The 27,698-nt window shown below is 42.6% G+C and overlaps 1 protein-coding gene across 2 annotated transcripts; it reads right to left on the bottom strand.

Annotated features, from left to right (window-relative positions):
• Window positions 1–247: 247 nt before the first annotated feature.
• On the bottom strand, window positions 248–27,372 carry nr1h5 (nuclear receptor subfamily 1, group H, member 5). 2 transcript variants are annotated; one of them, XM_026153824.1, is made up of 11 exons: window positions 27,283–27,372; window positions 18,417–18,513; window positions 9,082–9,483; window positions 8,861–9,001; window positions 8,604–8,728; window positions 5,617–5,715; window positions 5,442–5,538; window positions 1,788–1,904; window positions 1,605–1,694; window positions 1,329–1,442; window positions 248–1,225 (listed from the first exon to the last, which is right to left on the bottom strand). In XM_026153824.1, the coding sequence occupies exons 1-11, from the start codon at window positions 27,343–27,345 to the stop codon at window positions 1,023–1,025; spliced, it is 1,548 nt and encodes a 515-aa protein (XP_026009609.1). In that variant the 5' UTR covers window positions 27,346–27,372; the 3' UTR covers window positions 248–1,022. The 2 variants fall into 2 exon arrangements, with proteins under 2 accessions (XP_026009609.1, XP_026009610.1); XM_026153825.1 differs by lacking the exon at window positions 27,283–27,372 and adding an exon at window positions 18,607–20,342.
• Window positions 27,373–27,698: the final 326 nt, after the last annotated feature.

The raw sequence follows: 27,698 nt of genomic DNA, 5'->3' as shown, positions 1-27,698 counted from the left end.
TGAAGCCGTACAGCAGTAGAAGACCATACTTGGTCCCACTTGTGTCAGTTAAGTACAGAAAACAGAGGCTACAGTTCTCGCCCGGTGGCGCCAGTGTCCGGCAGCCTCGCCTCTGTCAGTGCGCCCCAGGGCGGCTGTGGCTACACTGTAGCTTGCCATCACCAGTGTGTGGATGTGTGTGTGAATGGGTGGATGATTGTGTATAGTGTAAAGCACTTTGGGGTCCTTAGGGCCAAGTAAAGCGCTATACAAATACAGACCATTTTATTTACCATTTACACAGGCTCACCAAAATTAAGAAAAGACCTGAAAAGCACCCCTTCTGATTTGGTGTAAACCCCACAAAAGCATGGATCCATCCTTTCTCCTCAACATGACAGTGAGGTCACTGTACTCGAATAATCTCCAAAGTCACCAGATCTCAGTCCAATAAGGCACCTTTGGGATGTGGTGGAACAGAAGATTCACATCATGGATGTATAGATAAGAAATCTACATGTATGCTGCTTATCATGTTAATACAGACAAGAAATCTCTGAGGAATGTTTCCAGCACCTTCCTAAATCTTTGATACAAGAAATTAAGGCCGTTCTGAAAGTTGCAGCCTAGTACTAGTAATGTGTGCCTAATAAAGTGACCAGTGAGTGTACGTTCATTACAACTGCATTATCATTACAGCTTTCCTTTTATGCTTTATTTTAACATTGTTCAGCAAAGTGAAAAGTACTGTAAGTGTGAATGTTAAATGTATACAAATATAAAAAAACACCTATAAAAGTTTCTTTGATGAAACAAACTGCAGCAGCTCACAAGTGCATCTCAGTCCTGTTATAGAGGCTAAAATTCCTAAATGACTCAGGACTGGGGAGAAAACAAAGACAGCTGAGTAACTGTCTCCTACACTGTCCCATTTATACCCAATTAGAACCATTCTAAGACAGTGTTTGTACAAATAAGTCTTTGAATTGAAGTGAAGACATAAAAGACTGAAGATTTTCAGAATTTCTTGCACATCTTCACTGTCAGTGTCCAGACTGCTGTCTTGTCAGGAGGAGGTAGTTGTGGCGGAGGGTTCGCAGCTCCGTCAGTCTGCCCAGCAGGCGGCCAAACCTCTGAGCTCCTCCTCGCGCTGCTCCAGCTTGGGCCCCGCACAACCTGGACAGCAGGTCCAGGATCAGTTCCTGCATTTTCTCAACACAGCTGGCTGCCTGCAGGGATGCGCGGTCTGCAGACAGGGACAGAAAGACAGAGACAGCTTTACAACAGCATCCCAGAAGCTTTGCTTTGCCAATTCTTAACTTGACAGCTGATTTTATTCCTGGTCTGACCTGAGCAGAGCAGCGCTGTGGCTGTAAGTAAGGTGTACTCAGCCTCCGTCACCCGCAGCGCAACCATGCTGTGGAAGAAGTTGAGCACTGGTGCAAAGAGATCCTCACTGCTCTCTGTTCACGCCAGCAAATGTGGAAAAAAAACATCTAATTCATTCATTGTCTGAGCAATTTTTCCACAGCTTGTCAGACTAAGGAGTGTATCTGTGTGTGTGTGTGTGTGTGTGTGTGTGTGTGTGTGTGTGTGTGTGTGTGTGTGTGTGTGTGTGCACCCACCTGAACCAATGAGTCCCCTGCTGTGGATGTTTTCCTTTGATTCTACGTCTCTGAGAAAGCTGTGTGTTGACATACTGAAAAGCTGCAGTGCTGATTAATGGAGAGAAAAAAAGAAAGAATGGTTATTTCATACAGTTATCTACTTGTGTCTCATCATCTTCCTCTCTCCTGGTGTTTTTTCACCTGGACTGGGGCTTGTTGGGTTGTGGGAAAACTGCTGGGCAGAGAGCAGGAACATGACGTCCAATGAAGAGATGGATAGCAGAGAAATCTGGTCTGAGAAATCCAGGAGGTCAAAACCTGTGAGAAGATAATTCTTTGTTGCTATTGTTGTTTTAATTCTTTAAATACAGAATCATTTTATATAACTTTGAACTGATATCAAAGTTCCTCCCTGGAGACACTGGCTATAATAATTCAGTAAAAGGACTAGATGTTGTAGTCCCTGATAATGCATTGCTTTAAATGGCGAGAATCTTGAGGGATGGCTGTTATGAGGAAAGGCAGCCCAGAAACTTTACCAGCATCACACATCGTTGTGTGCCTCAACTTTCAGTCTTTTACCCAAGCTAATCTGCCATTTTTTGGGATTAGAGATTTGATCTAGATTATCATATTAAGATTTGGGACACATCATCAGTAGTGGACCTTGGATTCATCGGGTGTTTCAGCCATTATCACTAGACACCCTCATCCAAGGAGGCCCTGCCAGGGTTGATCAGGCCCCGGAGTGTGTCACTGGTTTATGCTAAATTGTTATTTCTCTTCTTCTTTCTTCTGTTTAGTTTTCTACAGTTTATTTTCTCCTATCTATTCACTGCAACTGAGAAATAATACTTACCTCTTTAGGTAAGTATTATTTATGGAGCCTAACTTCTTCAAAGGGATAGAAAAGGTGATAGAGAGAAGTAAGACAAAAGGGACAAGATAGGAGAGAGCAGAGAGGAGAGCCGGAAGGGGGGCGCCCGATCTGGCTTCCCGCACCTTCCTGCCTGTACGCTCTACCTCCCCACTGCCTCCCAGAAAAGGGAAGAAGAGCAGAGGGGAGAAGAGCGGAATATTTTATTTTCTCTCGCGGTTAGCTGACTGCCTTAGCTGCCCAAGTGATGTCAGCTCTTTTTAACCATAGCCAGTGACTGGTCCTCTCAGCAGTGTTAGCTAGTTCTCTTATAACCTGCTGTTGCGCCTGTCCTCTGATCCCAATCTCTCTAAGTAGTTTTGCTGTTGTACTGGCAACAAAGCCCCTGCACCCCACTTCCACTGACACATCTTGATCTTCCAGCCTCTGTCCTCTGCCTCAAGTTGGCATACTGCAGCTTCTTACGCTCAAATGCTTCCTCAATTGCTTCCTCCCATGGTACCGTCAGCTCAATGACGTACGCAAGTTTTTGGGAGTTAGACCAAAGGACGAGGTCTGGTCGCAGAGTAGTTGTTACGATCTCTGTGGGAAAAATTAGCCTCTGATCCAAGTCCACTTGCATCTGCCAATCCGTGGCAACCTTTAGTGGGCCCAGGTCCGGGGTTGAGGGGCTTGTCCTCGACTTGGCTCCCGGACAAATGTTGATGACAGCTGACACTCCTCTTGGTTCGTTAAAGGTTGAGCGTTGATGGATTTTCTTTTGCACTCAACTTTCTCGGCTAGACACCTGAGGACCTGGTTGTGTCTCCATGTGTCTGCCCTGAGTAAGGCTAGTCCTAGAACCAACCAAGATGTACTTCAGTGTGGCTGGGACTGTACACAGGGGTCAGGATGGGTCCTTTCCAAACCACAGCTGCAGATTTATTGGGGAAGGTAACACATCATATCGGATGATGAAACTTAGTCTATTAGACTCCATTCCCCAGAATTCACTCCATGAGAGTTTCCTCTTTTCCACACTCTACCAATTCATCCAGCGACCCTGCTTGGCCAGCGCTACGGCTGTGGCATGTCTGGCTGTTTCCTCCTGTCGGCGCACCTCTTCCACCACCATTTTTTGATGTTCGGTTACAGATGCCTGTTGCCACCGAGGTGTTACTGCTCTAAGTCCAAATCCTCCTCTGCCCTGTTGGACATGACCCTCCACGTCACGATGCTGAAGAGCAGATTTGGCCTGTAGCACAGATGTGGCTGGGGTCCACTTCCTCCCCTTCGCTAGTGGGAGCAGTGCTTCTCACTATTGGGTCCCGGGAGTCCGTGAGTGACATCATAAGCCTCACTTTTGCACATTTTAACTCCTCTATCAGACTAGGCATAGGCAATGACAGTATCCCGTCGCGTAGAGTCCAACGCTGCTTAGGCATTTGGGAAGTCCGAGCCACTTCTTAACGTAGAAGCTCACTAGCCTCTCTAGTCAATTGGCATGATTGAGTGAGACCTCGTACATTGTCAAAAGCCACAGTAGTCTGGGTAATAACCCAAACTGGGTTCAGAGCTTCAGTTTCCCTGGGAGTGCAGTGTTGTTAATCCGCTTGAGGTCATTAGCCAAGTTCTGCCTTAGTTGTTCTAGTTGCCACGTATCATTGAGGTCTGCGTTATACTACCGTCCCAGGCTCTTTATGGGCTTCTCTAGGATGGTTGGAATTTGTTCTCCACTGATATAGAATTGCTCGGCTGTTTCCCTGGAGCTTCTGTAGCAATCGCCTAGTACATGGTTTTGTTGTTGTAATGATGGTCATGTCATCCATGTAGGCTCTAATGGGAGGAAGACAAAGGCCACTCATGAGTGTCTCACCTCCCACTACCCACTGAGATGCCCGCATGACCAGCTCCATTGCCATGATAAATGCCAGAGGGGAAAAAATGCAGCCTGCCATCGACTCCAATTTCCAGGTGCTGCCAGGCTGTGGTGGTGTTCTCAGCTGTCACACAAAACTGAAAGTAGGTCTTGACCAGTCCTGTGATGTGGTTCGGTATGCTGAAATAGTTGAAGGTCATCGACAAGATCTCATGCAGAACTGACCCAAAGGCATTGGCAAGGTCTAAAAAGACCACGTGATGGTCTCTTTGTTCTTTCTTGGCAGTTTGAATCTGGTGCCAGATGACGCTGGCATGCTCCAGGCACCCCGAGAAGCCCTGGATGCCGGCCTTCTGCACTGATGTGTCAATGTAGTTGTTTCTTTGCAGGAAAGTAGATATTTTTGGGGCAAAGACACTGAAGAAGATCTTTCCCTCTACGTTCAGCAGGCTGATCTGGCGAAATTGGCTGATGGATGAGGAGTTCTTCTCCTTAGGGATCAGAATACCTCCTGCTCTTCGCCAAGCCTTTGGAATAACTCCTTTCTGCCACATTACCTTCATCAGCTTCCACAGGTATTTGAGGACTCATGGGGTGTTTTTATAGAGCCTATATGAGATGCAATTAGGTCGTGGAGCAAGCATGTAGATGCAAACAATAATCCCCATCCTTCTTTCAACTGAGCTGTGAGATTAGCGCGCTATGGGTTTCGTTTGGTTGGCGGATGTAGATAGTATAAAGAAAATAGATCCAACACGAAACCACTAACAATAAGCTCTATGGATTTTTATTTATTTATTTTTTTTAAGAAACTGGATCATGATTTCTGGAAAGCCATACTGCTGCAAAGCACCAGCAGGAAAGTTTCATTTACTTCTATTATATTCAAGAGAAAGCAGAGATTTCTTCAACCAGTATCTCTTGTGCCAGCAGAAACATACTGATTCAATTTTGAGGACTGAGAAGAGACTGTAGGTAATAAGATTCTGGAAACTTTCTTGAAGCTTGTATTTTTTTTGTCTCATTTGAATGGGAGAACATCTCCCCTCTGATCCTCTTATCCTGCTTCTTTTTCAAGCAAATACATTATAAAGCTGAAACCTTCCCTCTTTCATCTCACCTGGCACTGTCCTGGCAAACTGCAGCAGCCTTTGTAGGCGGGGTGATACTACATCAGACAGGCCTTCCACTTCTTCTGGACACAGCCACTCAAATGCCTGAAGGCACACACAACAAAAGCAAGATGAGAACAAGAAAACTATTTTTGCACTGTATGTTTCTGGACTGGAACCTACCCTAAAATTGTTACTGTCCTGACCTCTGTAGAGCCTATGGGCCTCCACCATCCTGTCCACGATGTATTTCTGTTCTCGGGTTAAACTGGCAGACAAAGCCTGGTGCAGATGGAAATGAGCACAGCACACAGATTTGCAAAGAAGCACTCATGATTACAGAGTGAGAGACTAGACACGGTTTAGATTAATAATGAGGGGAGCCTAAGACTTTTAAAGCTGATACTGAGAGCTGTGTGAATAGCTGGAACACGTTTTATTTCAGTCCGTCTAATGCCTGTTTGAACCTCCTGGTGGCAGCAGAGGAAGAGTCTGTGATATTTCAGCCTTTCTGGGTTTGAAAAAAATATTGAAATAGCAATGCAACCAGAAATCATTGACTAAATAACCGAATAAATACAAGTAAATGCGATTATATTTATTATATCCTATATATACTATTTCAGTATGAACCAAAGTGGTGCGACTGACCATCAGGCTGATGCTTGAACACCAGCAGTTGCCATGGCAACAGTTGGCTATGATTCGTTCATTAGAAGGCCTTCGGCAGCTGCTGGGCTGGTGGTGGTTGAATTTGAGGATCATGTTTTAAGTCACCTAAATATAAAGGCAGCACTTTATAATGTGGCCTGTGACTAAGGGTGTAATTACCAAAGAATTCAGGAGAGTTTCAATGTGTTTTACCTGAAATTACAATGTAACAATGTGTATCTACAAATGCTTCCCAGTAGATACATCAGAATGAGGAGGTAACAATTCAAGTTTTCACAAGAAAGAAGAACATTTTAACTCTCAGGGAACTGCACCCTTAGTCACTGGCTGTATTATAAAGTGTTACCATTACCAAAAAATCCAGCGCTAGTCCCCCCAAAATTATGCTTTGTTAATGAGCACCATGTTAATGCTTTACTGAAAAGGTCCAGCAAATCATCTTTTTCCACTAAGCATAGTGAAATCTGAGCAGGTTTATTTCACTGAGACAGTGCCTCTTTTTTTAGTTTCACATGACCATTTTGCATTGCTGCTTGTTTCAGAAGCTTTAAAAACATCAGGTGGACTTGGAAGTCTTGTCAGAACAGCCAGTAAGATGTTCAACAGGAATCAGAGCAACCTTTTTGTTATTTACAAAAAGGCTGGATGGCCTTTTTGTAAATAGCAACCGGTTCACTCCCATTGGCTCCTTGGCGGGGTCTGGTGCCCTGGGAGCCCCTTCCAGGGGGTTGGGGGCCCTCAGGCCTCTGGCATCTGGGCCTGTGGCTCGGTTAACTCTGGCGCAGCTGGGTGCCGGCAGAGCCCGCAGGCACATCACTGCAGCCCCCTCTGGCTTCTGCTCCGTGGCTGCTTCACCCAATCACACACTTTCTCTAAACTGAGTGCATCCTAACTACATTCATACACATTCACATTCACACTCTTGACATGCAGACTGGAGGAGCCAGGGATGGAGGGACCACTAACCTTCCGATCAGCAGGTGGCCTGCTCTACCTCCTGAGCTACAGCCACCCACTGGCAAAGATGAGTAAACCGTCACTAGGTTTTGGATAAAGTGTACACTCACAAACCTGTCAAACATGCATTTGAAACATTAGCTACCATAGCAGTATAGTATTGCAACATGGCATTTGGGTCTTCTAACTAAAATAGGAAAATAGAAACATAAATAGTGCCATCATTGCCAGACCTGGCCCACATCTGGTTGACATACACCCTGCCATGACACCGGTCAATCAGAAGTGCCAGCTTGATGCCGGATCCAGGGAAGACCTATTTTCTATGGGCCTTTTTTTTTCTTTTTTCTTCTCTCAACAGGTGATCCAGGAGATTTTTTCTTTTTAAGTGCCCTTTCTCACACTCCCTCTTCCCCTCTGTTTTTCTTTCCTTCCCTCTCTTTCTTTCTTTCTCCTTTTCCTATCCCCCATGTCTGTCCCATGTGTAACAACTGAAAATAAAATGAAATAAAATAAATAATAATAATAACAAAAGTCGATCAAATGGACCAATACGGCAAGGCCGTGATGATCCACTTGGTAAAGTAAATCCATTGGGTATTTTTCTTGGCCTTCAGACAATAATTCTGATGGCTAAAGGACAAACGGGACAGGCAGAAAAAAAAAGGCTAGCAGGTCCTCAGGAGAGCTAATGGCATAGAAAGTTGAGTTAGCATAGAAGGACACCGAAGGATTGCACCACTACACAATCTGAGCCTTAGCAAAATTAACTTGTGGTTTAATTCTGGGTTTTCAGGTCTTGTACTACATGCAGGAGGTTAGAATAGCTGGGGAGAATAGTGTCACCCTTCCTGGGTGATCCCTCAGATCTCAGGATGCAGATAGCAAGACATACTATAGATTTAGAGACTGTGCCTGGTGAGCAAAAGTAAGAATTATAGATTCTTAGGAGCAATTTTAGGTTGTTCTTTGTTTTGTTTTGTTTACCACTGGCAGCATGCAATTTCAAGGCAATTTGATGCTTCTATAAGCCTTAATCGAGCAATATATTCCTAGAACAAGTCTCCTTACAGATCTAAATTATGTTTTTAATTTGGTCTGTTTTGTTCTTGGGCACTTAAACAGCACTGGGGTAGCAGGAGAAAGAATAAGACATTTTCCAACGAGCATAAGAGCACCTATACTCTGCAATTCATGGGTTTAACAAAATGCTGTAGTTGGAGTCTGAGCTAGTGCCTTAATCAGGAGACAGTTATACTGATAAGTCTATTAAGATTTTGCCAGCTTTCCTTCCAGGCTTTAAATAAACTTTATTATCACTGTGCACTACTCTGGCACTTTCATTTCCTTATGAATTAGCATACCATGTAATCATTTGTATAATTCACCCATATTGGTGCTGTTAAAGTTGTTCCTGTATATTGTGTTTTATGTGAACTCTTGCTGCTATGCTGAATTTGTTTAGCCCATGTGGCACAATAATCTTGAACCTCGAACTCTGAAGTTAGGAAAGTATCCAATCGAGCACAGGTGTGCCGCACCTGTCCGGGTAGCCTGCTGGTAGAGCTGACTCTCCTGGTGTCTGTGTTCTCCTCTTCCTCTTGCCCTCTGCTTTTACCTCCTTTCCTCAGGCGTTTGGATTGGCACTGCACCTCAGTCAACAGACCTGAAGAGAGGGTAAAAAGTATTATTTTCTGCACAACCACAAAGTGACATATTTGTTTTTTGGAATCTCACTAATCATTTCTCTGATTACATTACAACCTCAGTCAATCAGTTTCTTGTATTTGAGCCTTACATTCAGCCAGCATTCCCACAGCTCGGCACTTCCTCAGACGGCAGTCTTGACACTTCCTCCTCATGTACATATCCATCTCACAGCTACCGCCACTCTTACAGTGATACACAGCTTTCTTGGTGACACTGCGTCTGAAGAATCCTGTAGCGAAAGGTAAAACATGACGCGCTGATGCTAAGAAGTAGAAAAATATGAAGATCAGAAAGCAATCAAATAAATACCTTTGCATCCCTCGCAGGTAAGAGCATTGTAGTGGTATCCTGATGCTTTATCACCACACACCACACACAGCTCATCCTGACCTCTGCTCTTTCCACCCGAGCCCATCCGGGACCTCCGCCCCATTGGCAGTCCTACAGATCCGAGGCCCTGAGCAAAGAGGCCCCCACAGTGGGGCTCGGGGCTCGGATCGCAAGGGGCCTCCAGGCAGTGAGGGCTGTAATGGTATGGTGGGTTACAGAGCTGAGAGGAAGAGGAGGAGGAGGAGGGAGAGGGGGCAGAGGAGGGTGGAGAACCATAGTGGGAGAAGGGCAGGTTGGCAGGACTATACTGTTGTTGGCTGTATGGGAGGAGCTGGAGGTCAGGGTCCTGCAGGGGATAGCCCAGGGGGTCAGCCAGCATATCTGAAATCAAAGTCCAGGGTCAAAAGTTTTAACTGGCTCTGTATGTTGATGAGAGATGACACTGATGTAGGATCACATAAGTCATAGGTCCACGTGTGAACAGAGCAGCTCTGCTTTCTGTTTGTCAAGGTTGGCCAGTTAGAAGAAAGCTGACTGGAGGAAGGGTGGCTTGTTTCAGACAGTATAAGTAAGTATAAGGCAAGTGTGATTCAAAGCTTCTCTAATAGAGTCCAATAACGGAAATATGGAGCTTGAAATGAACACAATGAGGTTTCCTTGAAATACATTACTCGGACAGCTGACTTTTTGATGTGGCCTTGCAGTTTAAACCCACCCTGTCTCCATACATACAAAATTTGTATTCAGATTTTCATTCCCTTGGTTGTGCTAAACTGTGAGAAACGATTCAAGTATAAAACATGACATTTAATGGAAATGGTCACTGGAGTAAAACCTCTATTAATCCACAGTTAAAGAATTATCCACCAGGAGATAAACCATTTATTCCAGTTGGAGTAGCATTTGCTAAAAGCTGCAGTGCTCAGCAGCTGTGACAAATCACTGAACCTTTTGTAAGAATCCCAAATCCAATAAAAGTTGGACACTGTGTAAAATGGAGATAAAAACAGAATGCATTGATCTGCAAAACTCATACACTACTGTTGTATTCACAGCAGAACACAGAAAACATCAAAAGTAAAGAAAAGAATAAAATCTTTTTGAATGGCACCAACACGTCTTAAAACAAGTTGGGACAGAGCCTCATTTACGCCTATGTTGTTGTGTTTTTTTTTCATTATGCAAATTTCCAGAAAAGGAGTTTTGCTCTTTGCCTCAGTTCACTTTAAACGAGCTTCAACCCAAAGAAGACGGCAGACTCTCTGAATCCCGTTCACATGTTGCTTCTGCTTCGCATCACAGAGCTTTAACCTCCATTTGTGGATGGCACAGTAAGTTTTCTTCACAGGCATTGCGCCTGTTATGGCCGAAGACCATATCCACCCAACGCTGACTGTCCCTTGTGCTCAGAGATTTCTCCAAATTCTGTGAATCCTTTGATGATAACATGTACTGAAGATGATTAGATATTCAGAGTTTTTACCAGTTTTATGTTGCTGGTACATATAGATTTATAGATGCAGTTTTTTGTACAACTCTCCCACTCTGAGATTCACGTTTTATACGCAGTCATGTTACTGACTTGTTGCCAGTTAACCAAATTAGCCTCCAGCCGTTTCATTTTAGTACCACATACTAGGGCTGTTCGATATAACGATATATATCGGATGACGATATAAAAACGTCTATCGTTTCATTTTACGCTATCTTTTGTTTCGTGGTGTCGCAAATTAAACTCTTTACGGCAATATTTTTTCATCGTATTGATGGTCACTGTAGTGCCTACATTAATTTATTAAAGTTCTCTCTTTCTCTTATATTTAATATAACCACGCCGGTTTTTATGCATTTGGTTTTATGCGTTTTGGTTAGCAACAACCACGGTAACACCATCGCGTGTCCGCTTGTTTATGTTCCACATAAACTTTTCACATTAAAGCTCAAGATCCTGTTGTGACTTTTCAAAATAAACTGAATCACGTGAAAGAGCAGATTATTTACGGATGAGAATTAAAAAAGAGCCACCAGGTGCTAAAAAATAAACCTTAGACTCAAACGTTAGAACAGGCTTTTCCTGTATTTATTACACGCCGTGTAATAAATACTCACAAAGAAAACGGCGGCTGTTACAACTTATGTCTAAAAATGTATCGTTTCATGCATCGGTTAAAACACTCGACTCAAGACGAGCTGCCCAAGATTCACAGAATTTACAGAAAATGTTACATTTTTGTGATTTATATCGTTATCGGGACGATACAATTCTTATATCGGGATATGAAATTTTGGTCATATGGCACAACCCTACCACATACTTTTGTTGACCCAATCCCACTGACACATGTTGCTGCCATCATTTTCAAAATGAGATCATATTTTCCCTAAAATGGTTATTTTTCTCAATTTAAACTTTGAATATGTTTTCTGTGTTCTACTGTAAATAGAATAACAGTTTATGAGATTTTCAAAGGATTGCATTCCATTTTTATTGATTTCTAACTTTTTTGGAATTGGCGTTATACAAACTGAGCTAACATAGATCACCCACAATGCTAGTGTTAGCGGCGCTAACGGCTGCAGACAGGAAGATACTGCCAGCACCGGAAACGTGCTCGTCATCTCCGAGCATGAAGTAAGGAGAGCCTTCAAGAGAGTGAACACCAGGAAAGCAGCAGGACCAGACGGCATCCCAGGTCGTATCCTCAGAGACTGCGCATACCAGCTAGCTCCTGTGTTCACTGAGATATTCAACATCTCTTTATCTCAGTCGGTGATCCCCACATGCTTCAAAGAGTCCATCATTGTTCCTGTCCCGAAGAAACCCCACCCTGCTTCTCTCAATGACTATCGCCCTGTAGCCCTCACCTCAGTAGTGATGAAGTGCTTTGTACGCCTGGTCAGAGACTTCATCATTTCTTCACTACCAGACACACTGGACCCACTACAGTTCGCTTACCGTCCAAATCGTTCCACAGACGATGCCATCTCTCATCTCCTCCACACATCACTCACTCACTTGGACACTAGAAGGGGGAATTATGTTAAAATGCTCTTCATAGACTACAGCTCTGCATTTAACACCATAATTCCCTCCACACTCACCACCAAGCTGGAGCATCTGGGACTCAGCTCATCTATGTGTCAGTGGATCTCCAACTTCCTAACTGGCAGACCACAGGCAGTAAGGATGGGCGGACATGTCTCAGCCTCCACCACTCTCAGCACTGGAGCCCCCCAGGGGTGTGTTCTGAGCCCCCTGCTGTACTCTTTGTACACATATGACTGTGTGGCCACTACCAGCTCCACCACCATCATCAAGTTTGCTGACGACACCGTGGTGGTGGGCCTGATCTCTGATAACAACGAGACGGCCTACCTGAAGGAGATTAGGAATCTGGAGAACTGGTGCCAGAGGAACAACCTCCTTCTAAACGTCAGTAAGACAAAGGAGCTGATAGTGGACTTCAGCACTAAGCAGGAGAGGAACTACCAGACCCCCGTCATCAACGAGTGCCCAGTGGAGAGAGTGGACAGCTTCAAATACCTCGGAGTTCACATCACGCAGGACCTGTCATGGTCCTGTCACATCAACACTGTGGTGAAAAAGGCCCGACAGCGTCTCTACCACCTCAGACGCTTGAGAGACTTCCAACTGCCCTCCAAGGTGCTCAGGAACTTTTACTCGTGCACCATAGAGAGCATCCTGGCGGGAAACATCTTAACCTGGTTCGGGAACAGCACCATGCAGGACAGACGAGCTCTAGAGAGGGTTGTGCGGTCAGCTGAGCGCACCATCCGCTCCGAGCTCCCTGACCTGCACTCAATCTACAGCAGGCGGTGCTGGACCAAGGCCAGGAAGATGGTGAAGGACCTCAGCCATCCCAACAACAGACTGTTCTCTCTGTTGAGGTCAGGAAAGCGATTCCGCTCCCTGAAGACCAACACAGAGAGACTGAGGAGGAACTTCTTCCCGCAGGCGATACGGTCTCTCAATCACACCACCACACAGTACTGACCCACACATATGGTTCTTACACACACACTGGACTTTCTGGACTTTGGTTTTGCACAACACTGGTCACTATATTCTTCATTTCCGGTTAATGCTTGTACAGCTGCTGTTATTGTGTATATATTTATTTATATTTAGATTTCTTCATACATTCTTATATAGTTCTATATTGTGTATTGTGTATTTTGTTGTACAGTTATTTTATTTTCAACTTTAATTTATATATTTATCTTTATCTTATTCTTCCCAGTTAAATTTACCCTTCATTCTAATTTGTGTTGTACAGTTATTTCATTTTTAACCTTAATTTATATTCTATTCCTTCCTAGTTAAATTTACCCTTTTTAATTTTTCATATTTATTTCCTATCTTATTCATAGCCTTTTCCTTTTTTGTTTTCTTTAGGTCACGAGCAGTTGTCCAAGCATTTCACTACATATCGTACTGTGTATGACTGTGTACGTGACAAATAAAAATTTGAATTTGAATTTGAATTTGAATTTAAAGATCGCTATCTTTAACCAGGAGCAAATGAACTTTTATCTGGAGTCACGATGATGAAATGATGAGAGACAAACAGCTGGTTTTAAGTGAAATACAGGATCATGCTTAAGGTAATCTTATAGTATCACACACCTGTGCTGCAACCTGTCCTCACAATTCATAACACTCCATCATTTTTTTTCCTTCTTCTTCTTCTTTCCTTCCTGCGTCACCACATTGGACCATCCCTAGCATCTCCTTATGTCACTACAGCCTCCTGACTGTATGTAGGATATTGTTATGATTACATCAGGCTGTGATCCACTTAAATAGCGCTCAAGTGCCATGGTGTAAGATTTATGACTTTAGGTGTAGCAAATATTCTTTCCAAATTGAAAATCTTGTCAGTATTGTAAATCTTTCACACACATACAGCATCTAACCTACAGGGAATAAGTGATTACACTAGCGTGACTGAAACATGAATGAACGTTTAAGGAAACTCTGTGACGCTGGTCGAAGTCAAAAAGCGTTCAGAGGAATGTGAATTTACGTGAGTCGTGACTGCTTTAATGGCTCTTATGGGATACAATAAAAAGCTGAGAGTGAGACCCTGTGAACTTGTTCAGACTGCTGAAACAGGATGCAGCTGAGAACTCCCAGTGCCATTTAGGATTTTTCTTTTTATTATTATTTTTCTTTTATTTTTTTATCCCCTTTTTCTGGATTCTTCATTTAGTCCATCATTCATTCAGTTCGTTGTTGGGATGACCTAAAACATGTCAGAGTGTGGGTCAGCTGCTTGTGTTTTGCAAGCACTGACTCCACTGAGAAAACATGTGTGACCACTGGCAGCCTCTTAAAGTACAGCTGGACTGTTCGACTGGGACTGCTGTGGGATCTGTTATGCACTGATTAAACAGAGAGCCCACCCAACCTTCAGGAGTTTCAGGAAATGGGAACTTTCGGGCTAAAACATGTTGGATGAAGATTAGGAAGGACTAGTTCATTGATTTTAATGTGTGTAAACCGTGTATATGTACACATGATAGTAAAATGAGTATATGTATATATAGTAATTTTACTACTATATGAACATATGTCTGTGAAGGTTCTCAGTCATCCAGGTCATCGTAGTCTAAGGAGCTTGGAAAGAAAAGCGTCTGGACTTCTTTAAGTTGCTTGAAGACCATTTTACCTCTCATCTGAGAAGCTTCTTCAGTTCTAAGATCAAATAGTGAAGAGCCCTGTGGGAGTGTCCCCCTAAGAGGGACAATGGACCCCCCTAATGATCCTCTACCTAATCACGTGAGCCAAGGTGTGAAAACAGGTGTAGGTCACATTCAGCCAAAGTTTTGGGTGAACTCATTGTGAAACCTAGCCCCACCCTATCATGTGATTTCCTGAGGTCAGAAGGCCCAGGATGTGAGTGGGCGTTAAGGCGTCTGAAGAAGCTTCTCGGATGAGAGGTGAAACGTCTTCAAGCAACTTAAAGAAGTCCAGACGCTTTTCTTTCCAAGCTCCTTAGACTACGATGACCTAGATGACTGAGAACCTTCACAGACATGTGTATACAGTATATAGTAGTAAAATGTGTATCACTATATACAGTACTGTGCAGAAGTCTTGAGCCACACCTCATTTCTCTACATTTTGCTTGTAATTGTATTAAAGTGGCCTTAGCCAATAGCTCTAAAGGCTTTCTAAGTCTTTCAAAGTGCTTTGGATATTGGCTGCTTTTTCACTCATTTTCAGTCCAGTAACTGCATTGTTTTTTCTTCAATTGCAAAGCCAAATACACTGACTTATAAACCATTCAAGCATAAAAAAGCACCTTCCTCAAGGAATGAACCAGACTTGTTTCTACACATAACAGACAATTTAGGAAATAACCGATTTTTAAGAGCAGCCTTTCACAAAAATCTACAAAATCTACAATAACTGTCCAACAAGGTGATTCCCAAAGAGCTGTTAGCTGAAAAAGTAGCATATTATGGCATGATGCATGCAGGGTGCCCTTAAAAATATGGAACTGGCCAAGTGGAGCAGAAAAAAAAAGAGTATACCTCAGAGGTCAGAAGGGAGGTACAACAGTGAGTATGTACAGCCATCTGTGAAACATGGTGGAGGCTGGGTCATGGTTTGGGGTGGCATTTCAGCCAGTTGTGTTGGATATCTTCTCAAAATGAATGGAATTATGAAAGCAAAAATGATCGTCAGACTTTCGTCCAAATCAAGTAAATGCATATTGGGGATTTTTTTTTTAAACATAAAATGGGACATTATAAGTCACGGTGTCCCCAAAGTCTCTATTAATAGACATCTCTATTATTGAAGCAGTGTGGGAATCACCTTAACAGAGAACAGAACAAAAGGCAGCTAACATCCAACAAAGCACTTTGAACGTCCCCAAAGAAGCTTGGAGAACTATTACTGACGTCTACTTAAAGAAAGCTGCCTAAGAGAGTTCAGGCTGCATCAAAGAACAAAAGATGATCATACTAAATATTAACTTTAGAGGTACGCAAAATTGTACAAACTCTATTTTTGCCTTATATACTGCATTACATACTGTATTTAAATGTGTCTGCAAATGTTTTCTTCCCCTTTTCTGACCAAAATATAAACAAATGAAGAATGGCTTGAGACTTGCACAGTACTGTGCAGAGAGTGAGGTACGTCTTCGAGCTCTGACAGAAAATCGGGCATCCTGCAGTGGTGCTGTAGCACATGCACATAAAGAGGAATTTCCAGGAGACAATATTCAAAAAATAAATAAATAAATCAAAGCAGCAAAGGTCGCCATATCCTGCCTTTTAACACTCAGTGTGGTTTGACAAGTGTTAAACCCTTTCACAATGCATGGAGTGAGCAACAGATTAAGTTAGTTTAGAACAAAGACAGGATGAAAGGAAACAGAGAGTGACTGTAGAGCCGCATGAATGAGAGCCTTTTCTGTGCGTGTCAGATAACAACCGAGCAGTCCCAACCATGCTGGCGACTCCACTTGAGTCACATTTTCAGAGTTGACTTCCCATTTTGAGTAAATTGATCATCACACATAAAATTGTTAGAGCTACCTTTGTTTCAGGAAGTAATTCAACTTATATCTTTGGCAAATAGACAAATCTGAATAGTTATATCATGGTTATGTGAAATCCATTCCTATTCCCAACTCTCTCTTTTAGTAACCTCAAAAATAAGCAACATAAAAACGCCACCCTGCGTGTGGTCAGTTTCTCCTCAGAGACCCCATGCGTGTCATCAATCATCAGTTGTGACTGAGGCTTCCTCAAAAGCATCCCGAGGAGTTCTGAGCCTAAATTACAAGCGTGTTTGATGATAAATGACAGAACATGTTGAGAGCTGCTGCAGCTCACATTTAGTGGACTAATGTCCCTGCTCTGATCAGCTGAAAGCCTACTAATGAACTCTTCTCTGTGCTTAATTTCCCCTCCTCGCTTTCATTCTCCCTGCAGATGTTTCCTGTCTTTACCCGACTAGGCGATGGGTTGGCTTGGTGGGGGGTGGAGGGGGAACTGGGGAGTTGGTGGGGGGGTGGTCCTTGCTTTCTCACTGTGTGACTGAGCTGCTGTTTGCAATGTTTGTAAACCATTTGAACGCTGTCTAAACACTCCTCAGCCTCCCTTCCATCCCACGCACGCTAGGGAGCCAAACAACACCAGCAAAGCACCTCCCGCAGCTCCCCCTCCTCCTCCCTTTCTCCTCCTTCTTCTTCTCCAAAGGGCAGGAGGGGAGACAACAGGGAGACTTTGTTGATGATACATGTCAGTATAAATAGATCCTCCGATGCACGCTCAGCCTCTCTGCATGTCGCGAACGCGGTGAGCCGGCTGATCCCCCTCAAGAACTGTTTTTTCCATGTCACTGAGTTCTCAAACGCCGTAAATAAAGGCTTAGCGTTCATTCATCAGCTGTCAGAGTGAATGAGGCTGCACTGCACACAGAAGGCAGTCGTATATCAGCGTGTAACAATATAAGCTATTTATGACCCACTTACTTAATGTCAATCTGTGTGACCAGTACACAGTGTCAAATCTGTAGACATAATAAAGCAGCAGAAGAGTCATCAAGTCTCGAGTGTCTTATGCAGCATGGATGCTCATTTTGCTGCCTAGAAATTGTGAAATTCTGCTCTCTCTTTGATTTAAATGTTCATTTCAAGCCAGCGAGGTTTAGATCAGCAGATTGAAAAATGCTAAAGTGTCCAAAACCTTCAAGGAAGTTCAGAACCTCTCAAAGTACAAATGGAAATTTATACAAAGGGGGATTTGGTTAGAGCAGAAGTGACAGCAGAAACCACATTTTCTTTCTTAATACTTGTCGCACTAAATTTTGTACTTTGTTTGGATTTCATCTGCTCAGGTGAGAAGAAAATCCTGTGAACAGTGTCCATAGTAACTGCTTTCTCCTGAAGAAATAATCCCATTTATTCTGTGGATTACAGGTTGATATGGAGACTGGCTCTGAAAAACGATGTCTCCCATTGAGCTCTTTACAGTAGCACTGACTGATCATTTAGAGAGTTTTTTGTAAAGCAAATGTCTGCACACATTCAAGTTGCATAAGGTATTAAATGCTTAAAGTCAGTTTTTCCTTTTTCCAGTGTCAATTTAGATATATTAATGCCCCACGAATGAGATTTAGCTTAGAATAAGAATCAAAAATCCCATCAGGCAGTGTTTAATATTTCAATTTCGTGGTTCTTTTAAGAGAAGCTGGAGAGAAAACAGAAGTAAAAGTAGATGAAGACACCAAAGAGAAAGAAGCAGGAGCACGAGCATGACTGTGGACTCACCGTAGTACTGGAGCTGCTCAGCGGAGCAGTAACCATCTGAGGTGCTGAGAAACCCCCCTGCCGTGAAGCTCATCTCCAGCTCGGTCCACTCTCTCATCTGGACAGAAAATCCTCTCTCTTTAACTAGTAATACAGGATCTATCTTCATACACACACACACATACACCCAGAAACACACAGAGACAATTACTCAGAGAATTCTCGCAGATATCAAGGCTCTGGGAAGTGTGGAGACATTCCTCAATCCCCAGGATGCGTCCAGGTCTCTTAGCTGATATCCCAGCCTATTTTTAAAAAGCAGAGAGCAGCAGTGCAGCTGATCCTCTTGGTCGGTGGTGGATGATGTGCTGGAGGAGGGATTACACATCCCAGGGGGATAGACAAAAGGGAAAGTGGGGGGACACCGAGGAGGGACAGGGATGGGACTGTGTGTCCAAACAGCTGGACCTGACTGGGACGTCATAGATCAGAAAACGCTGGGGAAAGATGATGGCTTTATTCCTTGCATGTTGAGGTTTGTGTAACAAGAGTGCAACAGCTGGACTGGGCGAAAGAAACATTTTCCATTAATCTCACGTTTCAAATAAAAGAAATCTTCCTTAAAGTTTCCCTTCAGAATAAACAAACCTTGCTTCTTTTATTTAAGTTGTACCTAACTGTGCGCTGTGAACGTAACTGTCCATATTTGTCCTAAAGGCCTTGGGGAGTGTGTTTACTCTTCCTTTTGTTTACCACTGTTCTGTTTGTGCTGTGGTTAATATTGGACAACAGATTAGATTTAAGGCTCTCGGGGTCCTCCGCCTCCCCACAAATAGTTAACCAGACCAGGGCAGAGCAAAAGAAGTCGAGGCCTGCACCACCCGGAGAAGACGGAAGAGTGACCCCCATTACAGGCCTGTAAATCTCCAAGCAGGGCCGGTTGACACGCAACATGCTTACTGAGGATTAATAGTGTCCTCCCACCCGCCTATCATCTCTTTCGCTGGCTCATTATGGGAATCAGGACTGACTTATGCACAGCAGAGGGCTAAGGGAGAGCCAATCATTCTCAATGAAACTGTAGCCTTCACTGGTGCAATCACGATCAGTCTCACTGACAAATGAAACAGGAATGTAGCTGCTGGCTACACAGTGTGGTTTTTTTGTAAGTGGATGTCTAAAGGGTAAATTGATACATATGTGGTCACAACACTGTGGAAAAGTACAAACTAAGGCCTAAAGAAAAAGTACATAAAACAAAAGATGTGTCACACTTTTGAAAACTCTGACTTACCCTGATTAACTATAAATAAGGACAAACCGATTAACCCGCTGTGAGATTTGTCACAAAACTTTCCAGGGGGTCAAAGTGTGTTTCAACAGGGCAAGGGATTTTCATTGGAGCATTTCTAAGCATATTAGTTTTCTTTAGAAAGCAGCCTGGAGATTTTTGTTTAGAAACAAAAATGACCAGGATCAATAAAAAAACTGACCTTTATACCGAGCCATTGCACAAACCGCTGCTGTGCAATGTGTTATAACGTTGTGATGCTCGAAGTTTGTAAAATCAAATTAAAACTGAGGGTTATCTTCTAATTTACACACAGTATAATAACTTCAGCGAGTGCTTGAGCCGTCGCTTGAGAAATCAAGTGCCAAAAACGAAAGAAATCGCTTTAGACTTGAGAAAAAGAATCGCTGTTGCTCACAGAGCAGGAGATGGATATACAAAGTTACCCAAGCATTTCCAAAGTGTCAAGAACTGGAGAGAGAAGTATCATCAAGAACTTCAAAGACAGCCACAAAACACAGAACAAACCTGGGAAGGTAGGAAGAGAAAGAAGGGAAAGACTCTAGAAATAAAACTACCGGGAGATGTTTCTAAAAACTAACAGTAATAATTACATTCAAATTGACTTTTTCCGATAGATTTAAACAAGCAAGTAGCTGTTTAAAGCTGTTGGAGAAGTGTTTACTCACATAAATACACGTGTCAGTGATTCGCTCTTGCTTACAGGAAGTCTTGTTTTTTAACTCTCTGATATCCAGGGTCTGGTGTCATTCAACCAGGATCTAAAGAGCTCTACAAGGGCTTCAGAGTAAAGTTTGTGAATGCCTATGAGGCTGGTAATGGATTTTAAAAACTGTCAAAATATCCTAGAATTCATACTAGTACTTGAAAAAAAAAATCCACAATTTATGTAAAAGATTTGCATGTGTACTTTGTGAAAAGAAAAATCTATAAGGCACCAAATTTCATAACAGGATCTCCGGGTAACTCAACCCCCTGCTGCTATCAAAGTGCAAGAAACAGAGGCTACACAAATCTGACCATGCTTGGCCAAAGGCTTTTCCTATGAAAATGATGATCCGAGCAAACCAGCTTTTCAGGAAAAGAACCTGATACCAGCTGTGAAACTTGGTGGTTGAAATGTTACACTGTGGTTTTGTTGTACCTCTTCTCAAGGACTAGGTAGCCTCATCTATGAATCCCATATCACAGTAGAGAGCGCAAAAAAAGAAAAAGGCCAGTTGAAGAGCCATACCTGAACCTACGCACGTTAGCAAATCCTCGGTGGAATGACTCAGTCAAAGTCTGAGAGATTTGAAATGGACATCATGAAAAGCCACAAACATCTTGCAGTAGAAGAGTGCACGTTGATGTCTAGTGAGTCTGTGGACACTTTTTTCACACTTTCTATTTTTCTTCCTTAAATTTCCTTGTGTTGTTGTTAATGTATATGACTTTTATCGGCATTGTTCCAAATTAAATCCAGTGTGATTTAATCAATATTGTTATTTTGGTTCATTTAAAAATCAGACTTACACAGAGCGCAAAAGGTAGTTCTGTGACCATGCTAGCTGTTCTCTGAAAATGTACTTCACAGTGTGAATATCGTGTCGCCAATCGCTGTTTAGAATCAAAGTTTACATGATGCCGATGAGGATTGTTTTGCAGGGTTTCGGCTGTATACAGAAGAAATGTATAAACTAAAAGGTGGAGACGATGAATCATGGAGGGAACATGAATGTCTGCAACCGATGTAACTTGCACATGGTGTTAAAACTATCCATTAAAAAGCCAGACAACTCCCAGGGTCAATGGGCTTCAATTATATCTTGATGTCATACATGCAGTGCTGTGCAAAAGTCTCATTACTTTGGAACTGAGTGGGCTTACATCGATCAGAGAGTTAGAAGTAAAAGGAACTTAGATTAACCTGAAAGGAACTAATACGGGCTAACTGGTAGTCGATACAATTCAGGAATTAAAACCAAAACTGACCTGGGGGAAAAAAAAGAAATATATTTTCGTTTTATTTTTTTATTTGTCTTATTCTTTTTCCTTCAGGGATTTGGATACAACAAGTATAGCATGCATATTATACACAAAAACACACTATTACCCGTTTCTTTTTTTATCATTAAGATGAATTATTCTTGAATGAAGACATTGATCTGACACGTCAAATGTAGCCAATTGTGTTTATTGTTCCACCCCCATCTCTCTACCATGTGTTCTCAAAAATGAACACAAGGTCAGGAGATGATGGAGGAAATCAAAGGTGGAGTTGTAAAGAAGTGATTAAAGGACAGGTAGAAGGGGGAAAAGAAGGAATAGGTAGAAAGGAGGAAAGAGACAGGGCAGAGAAAACCCCAGCAATCCCCTCTGAGCAAGCACCAGTGGGAAGGAAGAACTGCCTTTAAACGGGCAAAAACCTGCAGAACCAGGCTCAGGAGGCGGCAGTCAACCGCTGGGACTGGTAGGGGGGTGAGGAAGGGAGAGAGGGGAGAAAGAGGGCAGAGGAGAGGTGAAAATTAAGATGGAACAGAGGTGGAGGAAGAAGGTGTTACGACCTGGCTCAAAGGCCGCAACATAAAAAAGGAGACGAACACCAGGGCCCGTATCCCTAAAGAATCTTTGTGCAAAAAGTGGCTCCTAGCGGCCAAATTCTAAGAAAATTCTCAGAGTCATGACGTTTTCTTAGAATTTCCCCTAAAAGTGACACCACAATCCCAGTTAATATAAAAGCTATTCCTCAAGATTCCTAACGCTTAAAAGGGCTCCTAAGGCGAGATCTGCTAAGAGCAGGGAAGAGGACTTTTAGTGGCTTAGGAGTTCCCCTAAGCAGCTGCACAAAATGGCCAACAGAAGAGGCAGGAGAGATGTCCTGCAAACACTGGATGACAGGGAATTATTGAGATGCTACAGATTGGATCGTGCAGGAATCATGTTTGTGGTGGATCTCCTTAGAGATGCAATTACTTCACCAACTCGACGCCACAACGCTATTACACCGGAGACGAAAGTAATCACAACCCCGAGGTATTTGGCAACCGGGAAAATGCAACAATGCAGCAGTGATGACTTGGGTCTGCAATCACAGACATTGCTAAAAGCTGAGCCGTGTTACCCTCGTTAAGACCACACTGGACTTGTAACGTTGTGATTTCTACTTCATTAAGGACAGCCTCTTGAGATAGGCCATCTTGTTTTCAACGGGGTCCATATGGGAGTGAAAGTACAAAATATGCCAGCTAGGATATTAATATGAGCAAATAAGACACGAATCATTATTTGAACAGGGTGTAATGAGTTTAAGTTTTCACATATTTTAGATTCTAATGTTAGGCTATAACCCCTACATTTTCCAGATATTTTCTTGAATGTGAAATATTATTTACAATTACAGTCAGCATAAGATTAGAGTATATAATATGTTTATTGATTTGAGGGTACATCCTTTGCTCATTATCACCAAAAGCTCATTTCCATCAAACTTGTAGGATCAACCAATCACGGCTTTTGAAATGATGACTCATACCTAGCAACGGGGTCAACCACACCTCCTCACTAAGATAGGATTTTCCATCCATTCCTTGCTCAGAGTTCACTGAAAATGTTCTGGAATCACTTCTAAGCTAAAACTCCTGGCAAGGAATTTTTAGGTTAAGTTAGGAGCTCTCTGAGAGGATTCTCAGAATCTTTAGGGATACGGGCCCAGATTGTTAGTGAGAAGAGGTTTTATCTTAAAATGGAATACCAGGTTGGCTAAAATAGCTAGTGCCACCAAGGCAAAGACAAGTGAGCCTCAGGTATGCTTTTATCCACACCTGACTAGGTGTGGCCAATTAGCACCAGCTGAACACATTGAGATGATTAGGGGCTGCAGAGGGACGTAACACAAGGCTACAGCAGGTGGGGAAGCATGCCTTCCAACTGCTCATTTCTTCTCTGGATTTCTTGAAGCGTATGCTGCAGGTCTTCATGTATTTTCTCTTGTTGTTGCTTTTGCGCCTGCATTTCAGTGTTTTCGTGCTTCAAGTTGCTGAAGTTCAACATAATCCCCTTAATGAGCTCTGAGTTGTTTTTCGCCATTCCATTGATCCTATGCTGCATCTCCGAGCTTCGCTTTTCCACTTTTTCCTTTTCTCATTCTAGTTCGGTTGTTTTGTCCTTCAAAGTCACCGTTCCATCCATTCATGATGATGAATGGAGGGAACATGAATGTCTGCTAAAATAAAGAACACACTGTTTCTTTAAGAACAAAAAAGACAGCATAAACCGAATACTGTCAGTGTAGAGCACAGGTGTCCTGCAGGTTTTAGATGTGTCCTTGAACCAACACAGCTGATGTAAATGGCTAAATTACCTCCTCAACATGTCTTGAAGTTCTCCAGAGGCTGGTAATGAACTGATCATTGATTCAGGTGTGTTGACGCCCTCGAGGCCTGGAGTTCGACACCCCTGTTGTAGAGGATCGACATAAAGGACAACTCATGGCCATCTGCTGACATCTTCTTGAATTCAGTTGTGTACATCCACACAGAGCAGCAGGTCAGCTGATCACAGCCTGCACATTAATAAAATCTACTGAGTTCTCAATAGAAATTATTTTTGCGTTGTCATTCTTTTCCCCACGCTGAGCCATTGCAACCCATTTTAGGATTTCCCCACCTGCTCCATCCTACTTTAGCCCCTGACTGTGCACATTTTCCCGTTTAGAGGCAAACTCACTCTATGCAATGTAGGCAACAGAAAATAAAGAGATTGTTTTTCATTTTCATTTTTCTTTAGATTCAAGCTAAGTATAATCAGAATAATAAAATACTATACTAAAGTTTGTATTCCCATCTGCTGATTTTATTTTATCATTAGGTAATATAGCACAAGGTTCAGTTAGCTCTGGACAAAAATAGAAACGTCCTTCAAAGAGCTATTTTCACTTTCTTACTTTAAGTATATTTCACTGTACTTTTTTTTTTTTTTAATTTGAGTAGAGAAGTAGACTATTACTGGAGTATTTTTTAACAGTAGTATCTGTTCTTGTACCTAAGTACCAAATGTTTGCCATCTCTCTGACCAGAATCAACTTTTTGGGATTTCTTTACCTGGATGATTGAGCATGCATCGGGACAGCGTTTCACAGTGTTTTTCTATCTACAGTGGAACACTGCTGTGGAGGATGCTTTTACTGCATTGGCAGTGTCTTTGCAATCACCCTCATAATGAAAAATAAAGCTGTTGCCAATCAACATAAAACATGTTGCTGCTGATTTTTGGTCCAGTTCTTGTGTAACTTGGCATCTTTCATCCTTTGCTCCTTGTTTTCTGTTCTTACGAATGGCTTCTTGACAGCTGTCCTTCCACTGAGACCATTTCCGTAGAGGCTTCAGTGAACAGTGGATGGATCAACTGAAGGCCAGATGCATATCTCAGGTCCTGTATCGGATCTTTCCTGTTTCTTAAGGACACAACTTTAAGATGCTGTTCATTTGCTGTAAATATTTTATGCAGCCCTGTCACTTTTTCCTTTGTCTTCCACTTAGCCAGTTTCCAAACACTTTTGTTACTTTTCATATATTCAGCTAAAGAAATGAGAGTAAGTGATGTTTTTTTCTGCCTTTTCAAAATACTTTTTAGCCAGTTTGCAATTTGCACTAAAACAACTAAAAAGCATCTCAGTGGTGGGTTGCTGATGGATTCTGGCGTGAGAAGAAGTGAGTTACAGCTATTTCATTGTCAAAGGCAGTGTGTCGCATCTCAACATGCTAGTGTATGTCGAAATAAAAACCATGATAACAAACCATCCCTCTGACTCCCTCTGACCCCTGAAGAACGGAAGAGGAACAGGGAGAAGGCAGCGGCACTGAGAGTGACTCTAAATGATGGGGACAATATCTGAGAGCGTGTAAATGTCACCATGGATCTTCTGGAGGTGTCAGACTGTTGAACACAGGCCCCCACGGGAGTATCATAAAAAAATAAAATGAAAATAGGAAAATGGCAGGGTAAGGAGGGAAAGAGTTTTAGGTCACATTCACATCAAGTGTGGTTAGTTCAGTTGGATTCTGGAGTGAACTTTTTTGGGGGGATTTTGTGCAGCAACATGGCTCCAACCACATGAGAAGGGAGTAAACGGTTGTCTGGCATGTCTAAATAAGCACGAGCACAGCAAACTACAATTAACGCAGCGTTCCCTCCAGACCAACAACTCATTAGTCCTGAATCACTCACACAGTATAAGCCCAGAGATAAATTCAGCACATAATAAATCGTGTTCGGCACGTACTCTCCGTGCGATCGGCTCCCGTCTCTATCAGACAGCTGCTGGCTGGTAGCTGCAGCTCGATAACAGCCCGGACTGTTTACTGATCCTCGCAGGAAGCTGACACTCATACAAGAGTGGCCTCTGGATTTTGTGAGTAAAGTCCATAGCTTACGCCTCAGCATATGTAAGTGAGAGTGGCTGGGGGAGATTTAGCTATCACAAGGAGGAATGTAAATTGTCAAACATTAGTTATGTCTGCTCGGAGCATTTGTTTGAAACCGTATTCTCTACTCTGTGAAAGCTGCTGGTCCTCTAGTGTGTTCTATTTGCATTATTTTTCAATTCAGTTCACTTTTAATTTTTTATGGCGAAAATTCCCAACAGCAGTCGCCTCAAGGTGCTTTATATTGTCAAGTCAAACGACCCCATTTGAGCAAGCATTTGGTGACAGTGGGAAGGAAAAACACAAGGGTCAGGGAGGGGCAGCCATCTGCCTCAACCGGTTAGGGGTCCCCATTATAATTTTTCCTTATGTTCCACCTCTGAAATAAAAAACCACTAAAACAGTCAAAGTTTTCTATCCATCCTCTTCTTCTCTTCGGGGGGTGATGGAGCCGATCCTAGCCACAAACAAAATTTTATTTAAAAAAAGAAAAAAAAAATAGGCCAGTATCCATAAAAGTCAAAAGATCGGGGTACAGACTGCCTGAAATGGTCCGCTTTACATTGTTGTTTTTTCCCTCCTGACTCTGTCTGACGTCAGTCAGAGTAGAAACGAGGCCCCCCTCGCCCACTGCTCAAACCTATTGCCAAACCTGCTTAAAGGGAGAGTGCAGTGAGCTGAAACGTCTTGTTTTAGACAGTGGATGAACTGAGAGGGTACACCCGGGTGCTAACTAAGGTAAATAGCTTAATAGTGAAGCATGCAAAACCATTTTAGCAGAGCCCAAGAATAAAAATGCAGCTAGAATTGCACATGATAGCTCACCTTTTCATGCAGCACTTTAAAATATAGTTGCTGGATACAGGCAATGAGCAATAATCTGTTGCAGCAACTCGTAGCCCTACACTTGGAAAAATGTTTTTCCTTTTGTTTCCAGATTTTTACAAGATCCAAAAGACAATTTAGTGCACGACAGCATCCACATTTGATCACTTATTTCATTGTTCAAGTTTCCTCTTTTACACGAACCCACAAAATCCATATTGGCTCTAATGAAACAATGAGGTATGAAATCTAGATTTGCTACATGAAAACACTGCTGTAGTTGGGAAGCTCTTTGTTAGGGTTTAGTTTGGTTACTTTTGCAGATAGTTAGAGGTTGGGGACTCACCACTGAGTTTTCCTGCTGTGCCAACTGTTTCACCGTCCTGTCACTTTGTCCAGCTTTTCCCATTTGTAATGTTGACAGCAGCCCAGCCTCTCTCTCCCTCACACACAGAGTAAACAGAACCTTTCACGTGAGATGTTTTTTCTGCACATGCTGATCAAAGATCTTTAGTGTCAAGCAGGATTCATAAGCTTTATTTTTTTCTTCGAGGAACACCAGGATAAATAAATGCATTTTTAAAAAGGGGCAACGTTTCAATTTAAACCTAATGTTTTAGTTATTGTAGTGTGACAGATGAAAAAAAACTAACTTTGCTTAATATTTCCCATAAGTGGCCTTTTTTTTGGTTGCACTCGGGACTTGAACTGGAAACAAAAAGCCACAAAGCTCCCTCCCCACTCGTCTCCCCTGCTCATACG

Source organism: Astatotilapia calliptera, chromosome 20, assembly GCF_900246225.1.
Source record: "Astatotilapia calliptera chromosome 20, fAstCal1.2, whole genome shotgun sequence".
Classification (NCBI taxonomy): Eukaryota; Metazoa; Chordata; class Actinopteri; order Cichliformes; family Cichlidae; genus Astatotilapia; species Astatotilapia calliptera.
This window is presented reverse-complemented; position numbering and strand designations above follow the sequence as displayed.

Excerpts from the sequence above, each read along its gene's own strand:
- nr1h5 (XM_026153824.1), bottom strand. The coding sequence starts at position 27,345 with ATGGGAAAAGCTGGACAAAGTGACAGGACGGTGAAACAGTTGGCACAG. Across the intron at positions 18,514-27,282 it reads CACAGCAGGAAAACTCAGTG|ATGAGAGAGTGGACCGAGCT; the intron begins GTGAGTCCCCAA and ends TTTTCTGTCCAG. Across the intron at positions 1,905-5,441 it reads GTTTGCCAGGACAGTGCCAG|GTTTTGACCTCCTGGATTTC; the intron begins GTGAGATGAAAG and ends ATCTTCTCACAG.